This window comes from Nothobranchius furzeri, chromosome 7, assembly GCF_043380555.1.
Source record: "Nothobranchius furzeri strain GRZ-AD chromosome 7, NfurGRZ-RIMD1, whole genome shotgun sequence".
Taxonomy (NCBI): Eukaryota; Metazoa; Chordata; class Actinopteri; order Cyprinodontiformes; family Nothobranchiidae; genus Nothobranchius; species Nothobranchius furzeri.
Genome location: NC_091747.1, coordinates 28,072,684 through 28,086,902, shown reverse-complemented (window position 1 = coordinate 28,086,902; position 14,219 = coordinate 28,072,684). Strand labels below are relative to the sequence as shown.

Here is a 14,219-nt window from a genome sequence, read left to right as displayed (position 1 = left end):
CCGGGAGCCATGAACATTCAGGCAGACCAAGGCACCGCACTCCACACCAGGTGTGGCACGGGGAGGGGAGACGAAAAAGAAAGAAAAGTTAAAGGGGACTTATTATGCAGAACTCATCTTCAGCATCCTTTTGAGCTGCCATGTGGGTCTCTACTCTGTCCATCCATTTTCTGTTAGTGTTTGGTTTAAGGAATTATGTGCCAGAAATGTACTGACATTTATAATGTACTGACATTTATAATAGTATAGGTCTTTTAAGTACAATTCATCCAGTAATTCAATTACAACTTGCTCAGCATGACTCTAATCGAATTGGACCGGTTTGACGGCCTTTCCATCAGTAACAGATACCAGGTTGCAGCCCCTTTTTTGGTGCCTGCTTTGATGTGGTTCCAAGTGTACTAAGTAAGAAAAAATATGTCAGTTCAGAGAACGTCAGTAACTGATTGGCTATGGAGCTGTGTCACTGGTTGTTCCTGACTTTCCCCTCTGCCTCGCTGCCCGAAGCATTTTTTTTTTGATCGAGTCTGACAAAAAGCCTGCAACTGAGCAGAATAAATAACTTCATCACGTCTGCCTTTGTTGTGTTTTTGTGAAACACAGCTGCAGTTTAGTTGATTTCTGAGTACTGACTCATATTGTACTGCAAGTAATGGACCCATTCATCCAGTGATCTCAAACACTGGTTCCACATGTTTTCTTTGATCTTCCATTTGTTTTGTTGTTTTTAGAGTCCTGGCTTTCTCTCAGAAGAACCTCATGTCCACTCAAGGTATCAGTATTGTGTTTGGACCAACCCTGATGTGGCCAGAATTGGATGCAGGAAACATGGCAGTCAACATGGTGTATCAGAACCAGATTGTGGAGTTCATCTTGATCAACAGCCAAGAGATCTTCAACCTGGACAGGAAGTAAGATGTCGGGGATTGGATGAGACTCAAGGACCCATCAGAACCAGATTCATTCATCTGTTTCACTGATACATTCCTTGTTTTAATCATGTAAAAATAATACATGTATTTGATCAAAATTTGACAACAGTTTTTAAACCCAGTTTGAACTTTGTTTTAGCAAATTCATTTTCCCAAAGATAGACACAATTAGAATGTGGGTATAGACAACAAAACAGTATATTCTTGTGCTCTCTGAAACATGGCTAATGATGGATTGAGTTGACTGGCTTTGTGAACTGTTTTGATTGTACTTTTGTAACTTGTTATGTTTTTATTGAGCTTTAGTAACTTATTGTGCTGTATGAATGATAGCAGCTGGCCATAAAGCAGTTACCTGCAGGACCAATAAAACTTTTATTCAAGAGGGTTTTATTTTCGTTGCACAGGTGTACAACAAAACTGACTTTGTGCTCACTACCACACACGCTCTCTGTCTCACTCACACACACTTCGCACATACAGCCAGTTTAAGGTGCAAAAAATGTAAAAGTATAAATGTAAACATGGTAATAGGCCGTATTTAAAATGTAAACTGAAATATTAAGTAAACATAATATAAATGTAAACAGTCACATGAGGTATCAGAATTAGCTAGCTTAATGTAAAGCTGCTGTAGTGCATTAATTGTCCAGCAGAATCACTGTTAGTGTGACCCCCTAGCAACAACATTCTGTTCAGTGATGGCTCTTGCATAAAAGCTGCTCATCAGCCTGGCGGTGCATGTTTAAAATTGCCCTGTATTGTTTACCAGATGGAAGCAGTTTGAAGAGATGGTTAGCAGGGTGGTTTGAGTCCTTTAGAATGTATGTGGTATTTCGAAAGCAGCAAGTGGTAAAGAAGTCATCCAGGGCAAGAAGGTGTGTGTTTGTAATTTTCGCTGCAGTTTTGATTATCCTCTGCAGAACCTTTCTGTCAGCTGCAGAGCTGCTTCTCTATCACACCAACTCTATGGAGCAGTGGTAAAGTCACACCAACAGTTTTTGATAAAGGTTGATCTTCCTGAGCGCCCTGGAACTTTAACTGTGACACCCTCTCCATGTTCCACCTTTTTCCTTATTGGGTCAATGATGATTTTCTTATTTTTGTTGGTATTCAGGGTCAGGTCGTCAGCTGTACACCAGTCCACCAGCATCTGCACTTCTTCCCTGTACGCACTCATTTCCCTGGCTGATTAGGCCCACCACGGCTGCATCATCGGCAAATTTAATGATAGCGTTGGTGTTGTGAGTGGACTTACAGTCATGTGTGTCGTGTGCACAGGGAGTACAGAAAGGGATTCAGCACGCAGCCTTGTGGAGCTCCTGTGCTGAGGGACAGGGAGGAGGAATCACATTGGCCTAACTTAGACTTTTGTTAGAAAGTCTTTGTCTTTGATAGGCAGTGTTTGTTGATTAGTTACTTTGTAAGTATTGCTAGTTGCCCTGTTGTCATATTTTCTCGTAAAGTATAACCAAACTTCCAAGCATTTGTGCCACTTAGGCACAGTGTTTCCTGCTGAGTGAATGCATTAGCTACACAACGTGTAGACCCACATCACCCACTGGAGCACAAAATGTTGGTCATCAGGACTTTACACCATCGGGCCGAGAACATTCCCACAAAGACTGAAGGAAAACAAAAGCAAGGGAAACACATGAAGAAAGCTCTCCAGAACTGCAGATACCCTAACTGGGCCTTTGTGAAATCTACAATGAACTCTGGAAAAGCGTCCAAAGCAGCAACCAGCAAAGAAAAGGACAACAAGCCCAAAGGCACCGCCATCCCATACGTGCAGGAGTCTCAGAGAAACTTAGAAGAATCTTCTCCAAACACAACATCCCAGCAAACTTTAAACCCAACAACATCCTCAGACAGAACCTGGTCCATCCTAAAGACAAAACACCAAACAGAAACTCACTGGCATTGTTTATGCAGTCCAGTGCAGTGAGGACTGTCCAGATGTTTACATCGGGGAAACTAAACAACAATTACACAAGAGCATGGCACAACACAGGAGAGCCACCTCTTCAGGTCAGGACTCTGCAGTCCACCTACATCTGAAGGACAAGAGACACACCTTTGAAAATGAAAAAGTAGATGATCTTATATATAACACCTCTAGAGAAAAATATCACAAGGCACTTAACAAAAACAAAAACAAACAAATAAAGTATAAAAATATTTCTAAAATAATACAAATATATGTTTAAAATGAGAAAAGAACAACAAAAAAGTAAGGAAAGGGAGAGAGAAAATGAATAGGAAAGAGGGAAATCAATGGATCCCGGGAAAGGCGGAATAAGAACAGAATAAGGAGAGTGGTGACGAAAGTCTTGCAAAAGCCAGCTTGAACAGGTACGTTTTCAGCTGGTTTTCTAAAGGAGACCACTGAGTCCACCTATCTCAGGCTCAGGGGGAGAGAGGTCCAGAATCTGGGGGCCACAGCAGCAGATGATCTGTCACCTCTGGTCTTTAGCCTGGTGCTGCACAACCAGTAGGCTTTGGTCACTGGACCTCAGGGGCCTGCTGGCAAATTACTGAAAAAGTACACATACCATAGTCTGTAACACATGCGTGTAACCGTCATAGTGTCACGTTGCAGGTTAGGAGGAAGTTAGGACCCAAGATGCAGAAGCACCAGATGGCACGACGCAGGAGCGGATTAAAAGTAAAATCCTTTTATTTAGGATGAGGAACAAAAAATCCAAAGGGCAGGAAGCCAAAAACCAAAGTCCTGAAGACCAGGAGAACATAAGCTCACTTAGAGCACAAAACCTAGAGACAAGGCGCAAAAGCTCACATAGAGCACAAAACAACACTGACACAAAACAATGGACTGACAACAGACAGAGACGCAGGGTTAAATACACTGGGGCATGATGGGAGGCAGATAGGATACAGATGTGTGGGGAGAGGATCCAAGTGAAAGCAATTAACTAATCAGGGAGGAAACTAACATGACCTAAGAGTAAAAAACCTAAAGACAAGATGAGCGCGCAAAATTAACTAATATTCTAGGGGGAAGGGAAACTACAAAAACCTGTGGGAAAACATACTAAAGAGACTAATACAATGAGAAGCTGAACCTATAAAAAACTGCAGAGGGGTGACTGGGGAAGACTGAAGGAACACAGGACCTGGGAGGGATGATCTAGAGGGCTGCAAAACAGGAGACACATGAGGAACACAAAGAGACACATAAAAGAGACGCAGACAAGGACACATGAGGGCGCTAGGAGACACAAAAGGAGAACCTAGAGAGGGATGGAGAACACAAGGAGACACATGAGGGGAGACGCAGACGCAGACCATGACACATAGGACGTTTAAAATCTCTCGCCATTTCACCAACACCACACAAACCCGCAGGTATGTCATGCAGAAAATTGGGTACCTGTTTCAGTAAACGCATCAAAGGCACTTAGCAGTTTCTGAGTGCATACCATTTCAGGATCAAACCTTGCAAATACCTTTTGTGTGAACAGATGGTAGTTAGTCGATAACAGGCCTGGGCACTCCCTGAGTGTGATACACGAAGAGGGCCCAGGTTCATACAGTCACGGTAGAGAAGACAGAAGTGAAGGCTTAGCTGCATGGGGCATCACGAAGACACACACAACCGGCATAAGATGCTTTGTTAGACCCACCGAAAGGTCAAGGAAAGACAGAGGACAATGTCACTGGAGCCGGAGCGTAAGGACTGATGTCCACGGCGCCGGGTGTGACTGAAAGCTGGAGGCTTTCCCAAAGAGAACGACAAAAGATAGAAAAAGGGCTCTTCTTTACAATGAGGTTGTGCACAGGCGGCATAGGTGCACGAGGACGTGCACAGGCCTGCAGAGGAGACAAGCAGAACCTCCTTAGTCTTAGATGGGTCTTTATCCAAGTGTAGCGTCGTGGTTTATGCTCTTTTATGAAAGAGGAACCATTCTACATTGTAATTTGTGATATTAATTTTATTAAATTAATAACCAAATTGTATAGTTTTAAGAAGACTCAAAGGTTGTTTTCATCGATAAACTGTCGATAATATCCGTGGGTCTGTGTTTCAGTTCAATGAAGAAACCAGTTTGACAATTAAAAGTTTTAATTCTTCAAATTAAACTAATGATTTTGAAATTGACAAACAGGAAATAACAATCAACATTGGCAACTTTGTGGGACAATCTTTAACAGTTGATATTGTAAACTTGCTCAAATAGACCTTCTGTTGGAGGTGCTGAAGGTTGAGAGTGATATGATGTGATTATGGATGCGTGTGTGCAAAGTGTAGTGAGAATTGAACATGAGGTGAGATGAATGCGTGTGTGCATCTGATTTTGCTTCAGGAAGAAACAGGTGTCTGAGTGAAAAGTGATGGTTTGAATAAACTTAGGTTTTGTTGGAAAAGATGCATCAAAACGCTATCTGCCATGTTCTGTCTCACCGAAAATCGGACCCCCTTTTAGATCCGGGACGCCAGAGGATGGTGATGTCCATCCAGGTGACACCAGCGGCTGGCAGAGGAGACGGAGGTGTCCGCGGCCCAGTCCAGAGATGCCCGCGGTACACGTCGATGGAAAGACGTTTTGTCGATGCGTTTGTTAAGTTTAGTTCACTCAGAAAATCAAAAGACCCGGTATGAGTCTGCGTTAGTTGTTGCATTTCTGCTATTCCTGTCTGGCTGACAGGAATAACGGGAGGGGGGGGAGAAACGAGCCGATCGGCTCTGTCCCCCCCTTCGGTTTCGTCAGGTCCTCTCTCTTTCGTTGTCAAGCACGAACTGAATCATAAGACTAAAACTTACCAAAAGCCTTTCTCTTCTCAAAGCAAACGTGTGCGTCAGCAAATGTTTTTTGGAGTTTACTGTGAGAATCTGTGTGTGGGTGTGTGTGAGTGTGTGTGTGCTTGAGTGTGTGTGAAGGTTAACAAACATCCTCAAACTTTATTTAATCAGGTATGGATTCATTAATCCATTATAATTACCCAAAGCATAAGAATCATTCATTTGATTAAAACACATTTTTAATGAGCAAAATGATAATGATTATTCTTTAACATTAAAATCAAGAAAGGAAGTTTAACTTGTTATGACTACATTTCCTGGCAACTCATCTTCTGGTAGACTGCAGGTGGCAGATGTTATGGTTTCCAGCAGACTCTTGCAGACTTTATGTCTGCAAAGGTCTCAATCTGTGGGTGAAAGTTCTCAGCGACCCAGCTCTTTGACCCAGCCGAGTCAAATGACCTTTTGCACAGAAAACCCATATTTCCTCACATTACGCAAGGCACAGATAGCAGATGTCAGCGCGTCATACAGGGCTTCAGGGAACACGCGTTCAGAATTAGATCTTGGCCTTGGGGCCGGGCTGTGGCCCATGTGTTCACGGTGCAGTGAGTAACGGTCAGGGGCAAGTGCGGCATTCGCCTGAGCGATAGGACTCCCTCCTGGAGTAGTACTGAGAATCCGCCTTTTAGTTAAAAGAGACTCGGAATCGACCACGACCAAGTTGTGGGATGGTAAATGTTGTGCTTTTAAGCGTAATATATTACCATTACTTATAACCAATAAGCTGTGATACTCTATATAAATATAGAATATCAACCTGCTTGGTCTTTGGATGCTTAATCAGAAGATTCTAGGGTTCTTTTTCTTTTTCAGTGATCAAACACACACTTCGTCTCAATTCAGACAGTCAGGTTTATAAAAGATAAGAAATAAGAAATTTATTTTCTAAACAAATAAAAACATGACAAGTTAAACATCTTTTGTACGTTATTGCTGTGTTTGTCTTCTAATTCCATTTTTGGTTCTTTTTTAAACACAGATAAGGTTTCTCTTTATCTTGCTGATGGTTTCATTTGCAGCTGCAAACATCTTCAGAGCTGACGGAAACAAAACCATCAGCAAGGTGAAGAGAACCTTATCTGAGTTTTAAAAAGAACCAAAAATGGAATGACAAGTTAACCAAGGCTACTGTGATGGCTGAAACTAAGAGGATGTGATGTATGGTGACTATGTGTGAATGTTTATCAGAACCTTTGTATCTAGGAGAACTGAGTTCTGGGTGTAAAAAGGAGAATTTGGTTTGCATTAAGCTATGAAGTTGGTTCTAATCAAAAAGACATCAGAAGCAATCTGTGTGTCTACCTCACCCTTTCTTTGGAGACCCTCTTTGTGGATCCGAAGGTCAGGGAGGTCGGATGACCTCTGGGCACCGAAGTTTGGTAGATTACCTCAGCACTGACTCTCCAGTCCAGAGATGTTTCAGAGTCACAACAGATAAATGAAATTGTTTGCGTCTAGAACAGCTGTTTCTGAATAGCTGAAGGAACCGTTTTGCTGTGTCAGCTGTAGCGTGTAGCAGGGTTTTTGACAGCTTGTCAAAAATGCTCTGGGTTAAAGAGGGTTCGCTATGGGTGGCCTGTCTGTAGCTTTCTCTAGAACTGAATGCTGAACCTCACAGGATGCTGGAAGTTGAAGTTGAAGTGCTGAATCACTGTAAGTGATTCTGTTTTAAAATTCTCATATTATGATTTACTTGGCCAATCGGGACGTGCCATCTTAAGGGGTGTTCACAAGCAAACTTCAGAACGTCACGCCTCTTTCAGATACAGGATGTTCTGATTTGTGGAACAGAAAGCAAGGTGTCAGGATATTAGTTTAACCTTGTCATCGTCACGTGTCTGAGTGTGTGAGCTGTCAGAAAATAGTGATTCATTTGTTAAACCAACATTACTGATCATAATATCAAAATGTTTCATTTCAACCACAGTAGTTTAAGCACAGATTAATCAACCCTATTAATTTAAGCACAGATTAATCAAAACATTATTGATCACTTCATATAACATTTGTTTATTCCATTTCGATTGATTAACTCATATGAGCTGAAAATAGTCACTTTATTCAGAGGCATGAGGAATCCTGCGGAGTAATCAGAAGAATGCCTTGTTTGGGAACACAGGCTGACATCGTGTTCCTCCTGAAATGTCAACAATGTTTGCAGAACCTTGTTGCTTGTTGGAAGGTAGAATGTGAAATCCACCTTAGAGCTGGAATTTATGTCTTCTGGTGACCGGTGACATATAGTTCAGTTTTTAGGTAAAAACTGACCATTGCTGGACGTTACAAAGTCGTAGTGAATTTTGGTACCCCTCACCTATTGGTGGGGGGGCTCCGAGCTTTGGTGAAACCTTGGGACCTATTATTAGGGAAGACCTGGGGCTTAAATGGCTAATTGGACTTCTGGCCCTGTGAGTTTGCTCCAGGCCAGAAGTATTGAGCTGAACGGTTGTTACCTTTATGAGTGCCCGGTTCAGGTGCCCCTTCAAGACGCAGCGTGAAGAGAGCATCCCCCACTGCCAGGACTGAAGTGGTGTTGGGGGTCTTGCCTGTAGTTTTAGTCTTCCTGAATATATTGCCTGCCATTTTCCTGAGATCACTCATGGAGGTGAGCTCAATATCTACGGCACCCACAGGGAGGCTTTACTAAGCATGTAAATTCTCAAGGAAAAGTTTTTTGAAATCTTTGTCCTCCTCCATCACTGGTGTAAATTTGAAGCCGAAGTACGCTTCGAAAAGCCGGCGGTAGAAGGCTTGGTGGTCTTTAGAGCTACCCTGCTTTATGGACATAGCCAATTTTAGGCCAGCTGTCTTGGCAGTGCCAGTGCTCAGCTGTTGTGACTCTTTTTGGGCACGTAACTCTTTTTGGATACGCTCGTAATTTATGACTTCATTATTCCAGATGGCTAGACAAGTAACAAAATGCTCTAAAGCATCTGCGCACATCCCAACTTTAACCTTCTCAGCGCAAGAGAGAACCTTGTTAGCTTGTTCCCAAATCAGGTGAAGTATTTCAGCGGATGCAGATTGAGTAACTCTATCACTGAATTCTTTACGGTAATAGAATCAGTCCAAGCTCAAACTGCAGCTTTTACATGCTGTCCTAATGACTGAGGTGCAAGAGTTTTAGAAATTTCACCCTCAGACTGAGACATGTTTGCAATTAGAACCTCAGAATGAAAGATTCACAAATAGTGGTGAAGATGCCAAGAGGTGGTACCAGAGTGTCACTGGTGGGTTGGGAACGGTTGATGAGAGAGTGGGCAGGAGGGGGGTACGTCACTTCCGCCTTCTCGGTGAAGACGCGGAACAAAATAGCACTGTTTGGCTGGATTAGAGAGTTATCGTCTCATTATTTTTTTCCAAACATGGTTTGATTCACCAGAGCTTTACCCTAAAGGGATTGGAGTTGATTTGCAGTCTGTCGCTGCAACGGTAGATAGATAAAGGCTCTTGGAATTATAAATTCAGTGGCATTTATCCATGGATTTTATTAACGTTTAGCAGTGCTAATGTGTTTGATCCGGTTATTATTAACCCTTCGGTTACAGAATACCTTTGGCACCAAGGCTCTCGTTTTTATTTGCCGGTATAATGCATGCGCACGGAATTTGCTTCCTGCTAGCCTTCTGTGTTAAAGCTAGAATGCTAACGTTAGCTTCTACGGGTATGGATGTGTGGTGTGAACGTGCACCTGGTCAGGTCCGGTACCAGCTTCAGAACCGGGGAGGATCTGGAATTTTCAAACAAATTTGCTTCGCTTGGAATGAGTCGTCGAATGGTATTAAAAACACGGGTGATCAGTCCCGGTTAAGATTTTAGCTTTTCGGTTACAATGTTGGATTTAGAGCGTCCTCTATTACCAAGTTACACAAAGCAAATTCACAAATAAACAGACAAATAAACACACTCACTCCCTTTTGAAGGTAAAACAATATTGTAAGTAAAAGCTTTGAGTAGTTACAGACTTGGTTGTGAGATAAGTAAGCACCTAAACTGACAAGAGGTGGTGAGGAGTCAGGCTGCTCTTTGCTTCAACAAAAACCAACCCAGCACAGAGATTTGAAACTTTAGAAAGTATGTAACTAATATGATGTGTTATGATTTGATTGGGCTGGTTGAGCTCACCATAATATGTAGCGGTGAGGATTAGCTACATTTATTAAATGATCAATCAGATTGATAATTCATATTTACTGTATATGGAATATCACATCCTATTGGTCATTTAATAAAAGTAGATAATCCTCATCTCTACACTATTCTACATGAAGTTGTGGAGACAGGTACTTACAGTACATTTTCTACTTTGTGTAGCGGATGTCAAGGATGCCCAAGCAGTCATGGTGACCTTGTAACAAATCTATTAAAAATAAAAAACAGTTGTAATAAAAAGAGTGAAAGTTTTAACCTCCCAGACCTCAATTCTGACACTCTTTGCAGACAGGAAGAGGATCAAAAAATATCATCAACAATCTTTTTGTGAACTGTACTAAGAGTACAGAAGTGCTACTTCACTTGTGAGAACAATTTTTGTAAGTATTAATGAATTAACTTTAATAAGTTTAAGCTTGTTCACGTATCTCAAACGCAAAAAAGTAAAAAAAAAAAAAAACCTTAAAAATTTGTCTTTTTAATTGTATCATTTAACCTTATTTAACCAGGAAAAAACACTTGAGATTAAAAAACCTCATTCAAGAGAGTCCTGGCCAAGACCGACAGCAGCTCACCAACAACTATCAACACACATATGAAAAACCGTTTCAACATCATAAAACAAAAGGACATTATTACATAATAACTTACCGATTGGATAGTTTTTTATTTTCCAGATGATTGTGTTTTCTGGCAAAATCACCAGCAATACTCAGTCAGCTATGAACTCTGTGTGAGCTTCGGTTTAGCTCCCTAGCTTCAGGTTAGCTTTGTTAGCAGCTAGGTTGGTACCTCCGTGGTTGCTCCATTAGCTTAGCACCTAGCTTCGGGTCAGCTTAACTACATCAGTTCAATATGATGGATGTGTTCACACCCTCACAGCACCACCCTCAGCTCCACCTCTTGCCCATTTTTGATTTTTCAGTAGTGACGACACAAATTATGGTAACTACACAGCCAAGACAGGAGTGGAAGGAACCATCTCTCTTAAGCTTCAGATAGGCCGACCAAAAGAGGTGGGCTTTATCAGTCCATTTTTATCTACAGTCATTGGTGGAGACAAGCAGGTTTGTGAAGAATGGACTCTACCTAATGAGGTCTTTAGGAAGGCTTGCTCAGAAAAGGAGTTTTTCTCTCACAGTTTTCAACTTTAAAATTTACATAAAAAGTAGGTCACACATGTCTTTGACCTTTTGGAACCCAAGCTGTCTTTATTCAACAACAAGAACAATGTTGGTTTACATTCTAGGTCTCCTTTAATTTAAAAAATGTCATCTTGATCTAGTTTTCTGCTGTCAATTTTTATTCTAACACTTTCTTTGTTTGGTCACCTTTGAAAAACATGTCTTGATCTTAATGGGTTTTTATTTTAGTTTTGTGTGACGGTGGCACAGGAGTTAAGTGCTAGCCCCGTAATCAGAAGGTTGCAGGTTCGAGCCCCGCTCACACTGTGTCCTTGGGCAAGACACTTAACCACCCTTGCCTGCTGGTGGTGGTCAGTGGGACCGGTGGCACCAGTGCTCTGCAGCCTCGCCTCTGTCAGTGAGCCCTAGGGCAGCTGTGGCTACATCGTAACTCCTCCCCACCAACGTGTGTGAATGGATGAATGACTGATTGTGTTGCAAAGCACCTTGGGGGATTGCAGGACTCTAGAAGGTGTTATATCAAATACAGGCCATTTACCATTTAAAGGCAAAATGATGATTTTTGACCCTAAGGGCCATCCGCTGGTAAGGTTTTACTGGTACTGCCTCTTATGGCACTTTATGTTTATGTTTATTCGCTTAGCAGACGCTTTTATCCAAAGCGACTTACAATTTCTAACCTATAGGGCATGTTGTGAACTGTGGGGGGAAACTGGAGTACCTGGAGGAAACCCACGCATGCATGGGGAGAACACGCAACTCCACGCAGAAAGGCCACAGCTGAGTTTCGAACCTGCAACCTTCGTGCTGCGAGGCAACAGTGCTAACCACTGCGCCACCATGCAGCCCAATGACAAATTCTGAGGTTCCTAGAGGTGGATACTAGCTCAGCCAATGTGGGTGAATGGTCAGGTTGTAGGTCAAAACAAAGCCACTAGAGAATAAGAACTACTGTAACTAAAGTTTATTGATAAAGCTGTTTCACCATCACAATACAGTTTACAGGAATTAAAATCAACCTGTAAACCAAAGAAAGCTTTCATCCAACAGGAAAAAATCACATTTTTATCTTAAGGGTTTTTCAACAGCACTACCCAGTGACTCAGGTGGATGTGGTTCAGTTTGACAGTTTTTTCCAACAACACGGTTCTACGGTGACTCTGAAGTGCAAACCACACCGAAAAATCACTAAACACAACAAACGGAGAAACAAAAAAAACAAAAAATAACAAAAACAAATTAAGATTCATAAAAACATAAGAGGAATCACAAAAATAAAAGGCGAAGCACAAAAACAAACTGAGAAACACAATTGTATTAAGAAACCGGAAAGGGTAGGTACCAGTCGGAAACAGAAGACATCACTGATTGGATGATCGCACTGTTCGTCTTTGGAACCGGAAGTTACTCTGCCTGTTGTGCAAAAGGCACGACGAAGCTGAAGTTGGTTCCCATTTCTGGCTCCCATCAGCTGTGTGTCTGAATCCATGGGCAGGATGCTTGAGGAGGGGTCCTTACCTGTCCAGTTAGGAAGACTGGAAGCCAGTGGCTCTGAATTCTGACAGTCTAGCCTTCACCTCTACGGTGGTCTATCAGACCTGTCACAGCCGTGACGGATGCTACACACAAAAGAATCAAGCTAAAGCTGGCAAAAATTGAGCAGGAATATTTTTGGGAGCTACTGCAGCTTTACCTCGATCACCAGTGTTTGTTCTTCTTCCGCGTCCGGTCGGGAACAAGATGGTGCCTGTGCTTGGCTTAGCCGCAGTCACCTGCCACTTTTTCAAACTTTTCTCCACTAACCTCGTCTTTTCCACCTTGCTCCTGTCTGCGATCCTCTTCAGTAGTGTCCCTGCTACCATCTCCTATGACCGCCAGACTCTTTTGTGCTTCCGTTCGTTCACGATCACCCAAGATGCACCGAGGATGTACCATCCTGTTTGTTTACCTGAGTGGCGCACTGGCCCAGAGCCAAACGACGGTCCCGAACTGCGCGCCTCCGCCTATGTTTATCCGGTCCCGGGAAAACGTCGAAGGAAAAGAGGTAAACGAGCAGGAATCCAGGTGAGAATAAGACTTCTCTTAAAGCGTGGTTTATCTAGTAAACATCGGCGTGATCTTCTAGCTTCCAGTCCTTTGTTTGGTGACCTGAGCGCCACTTCCACATTCCCGCCAGGCCGCTTTGCGGCGTGGTTCATCCGTCAAAGTTTTTTAAGGTCGGTTTATCCTCATTCCTCAGTGGTTTCTCCTCCTGTTCCCTCCATAAGTGGTTTTAATAAACACCGTGGATCTAACCCTGCTAATTTACATCCACTAACTCCAGCTGTTTCGTTAATTTCTGATTCCTCCACCTCACTCAGCATGGCTCTATTAAACACCTGCTCTGTTAACAATAAGTCCTTCCTGCTCAATGATCTAATTCTCTCTAAAAACCTGGATTCTCTGTTTCTGACTGAAGTTTGGCAGCAAACATCTGATTATTCTGGTCTGATTGAACTTTGCCTGAGTGGTTATTCTTTTCTTAGCCAGCCCCGGGGTTCTGGTCGTGGTGGAGGCCTAGCTGTTGTTTTCAGAGACCATCTTCCATGTAGCTCTACAACATCTGGTCACGTTGCTTCCTTTGAACTTCAGCTGATTAAAGTCGGGCGTAAGGACCCGTTCTACTGTGCTGTGGTCTATTGTCCACCTGGTCCAAACAGTTCTTTCCTTCAGGAGTTTAGTGACTTTCTATCCTCCACTGTGAAGTTGTCCAGACTGGCGATTGTTGGTGACCTTAACATCCACGTTGATGATCCCTCTGATCACTTTGCCATGAATTTCTCCAGCCTTATGGACTCCTTCAGCTTTACCCAGGGTGTTTCTGGCCCCACACACACCAGGGGGCACACTCTGGACCTTGTTTTTACCCTGAGTCTAAATGCTGACAGTGTTTGTCCTGAGGACGTTTATATTTCAGATCGCCACTGCATTTTCTTTAACTTGTCAGTTTCTGCGTCCCCACCTCCTGCTCACCGTATGGTTAGTTCTCGTTTTCTTAATGAGAGCACAGCTAGCAATTTTTCTGCTGCTTTTGATCCACCCTGTTCTTCTGATAACGACCCAGATTCCTTAACTTCTCAATTTAATGAGCACTGCCTCTCCATTCTGGACAACATCTGTCCT

General features: G+C 42.7%; 1 protein-coding gene across 3 annotated transcripts in view; it reads left to right on the top strand.

Annotated features, from left to right (window-relative positions):
• arhgap15 (Rho GTPase activating protein 15) overlaps positions 1 to 1,315 on the top strand; it is a 75,758-nt gene extending 74,443 nt beyond the window's left edge. For all 3 annotated transcript variants that reach the window (XM_015976661.3, XM_015976662.3, XM_015976659.3), the window contains one exon: positions 732 to 1,315. In XM_015976661.3, coding sequence (XP_015832147.1) covers positions 732 to 915 — 184 coding nt within the window. In that variant the 3' untranslated portion in view covers positions 916 to 1,315. The remainder of the gene's footprint in view (positions 1 to 731) is intronic.
• The last annotated feature ends 12,904 nt before the right edge of the window (positions 1,316 to 14,219 follow it).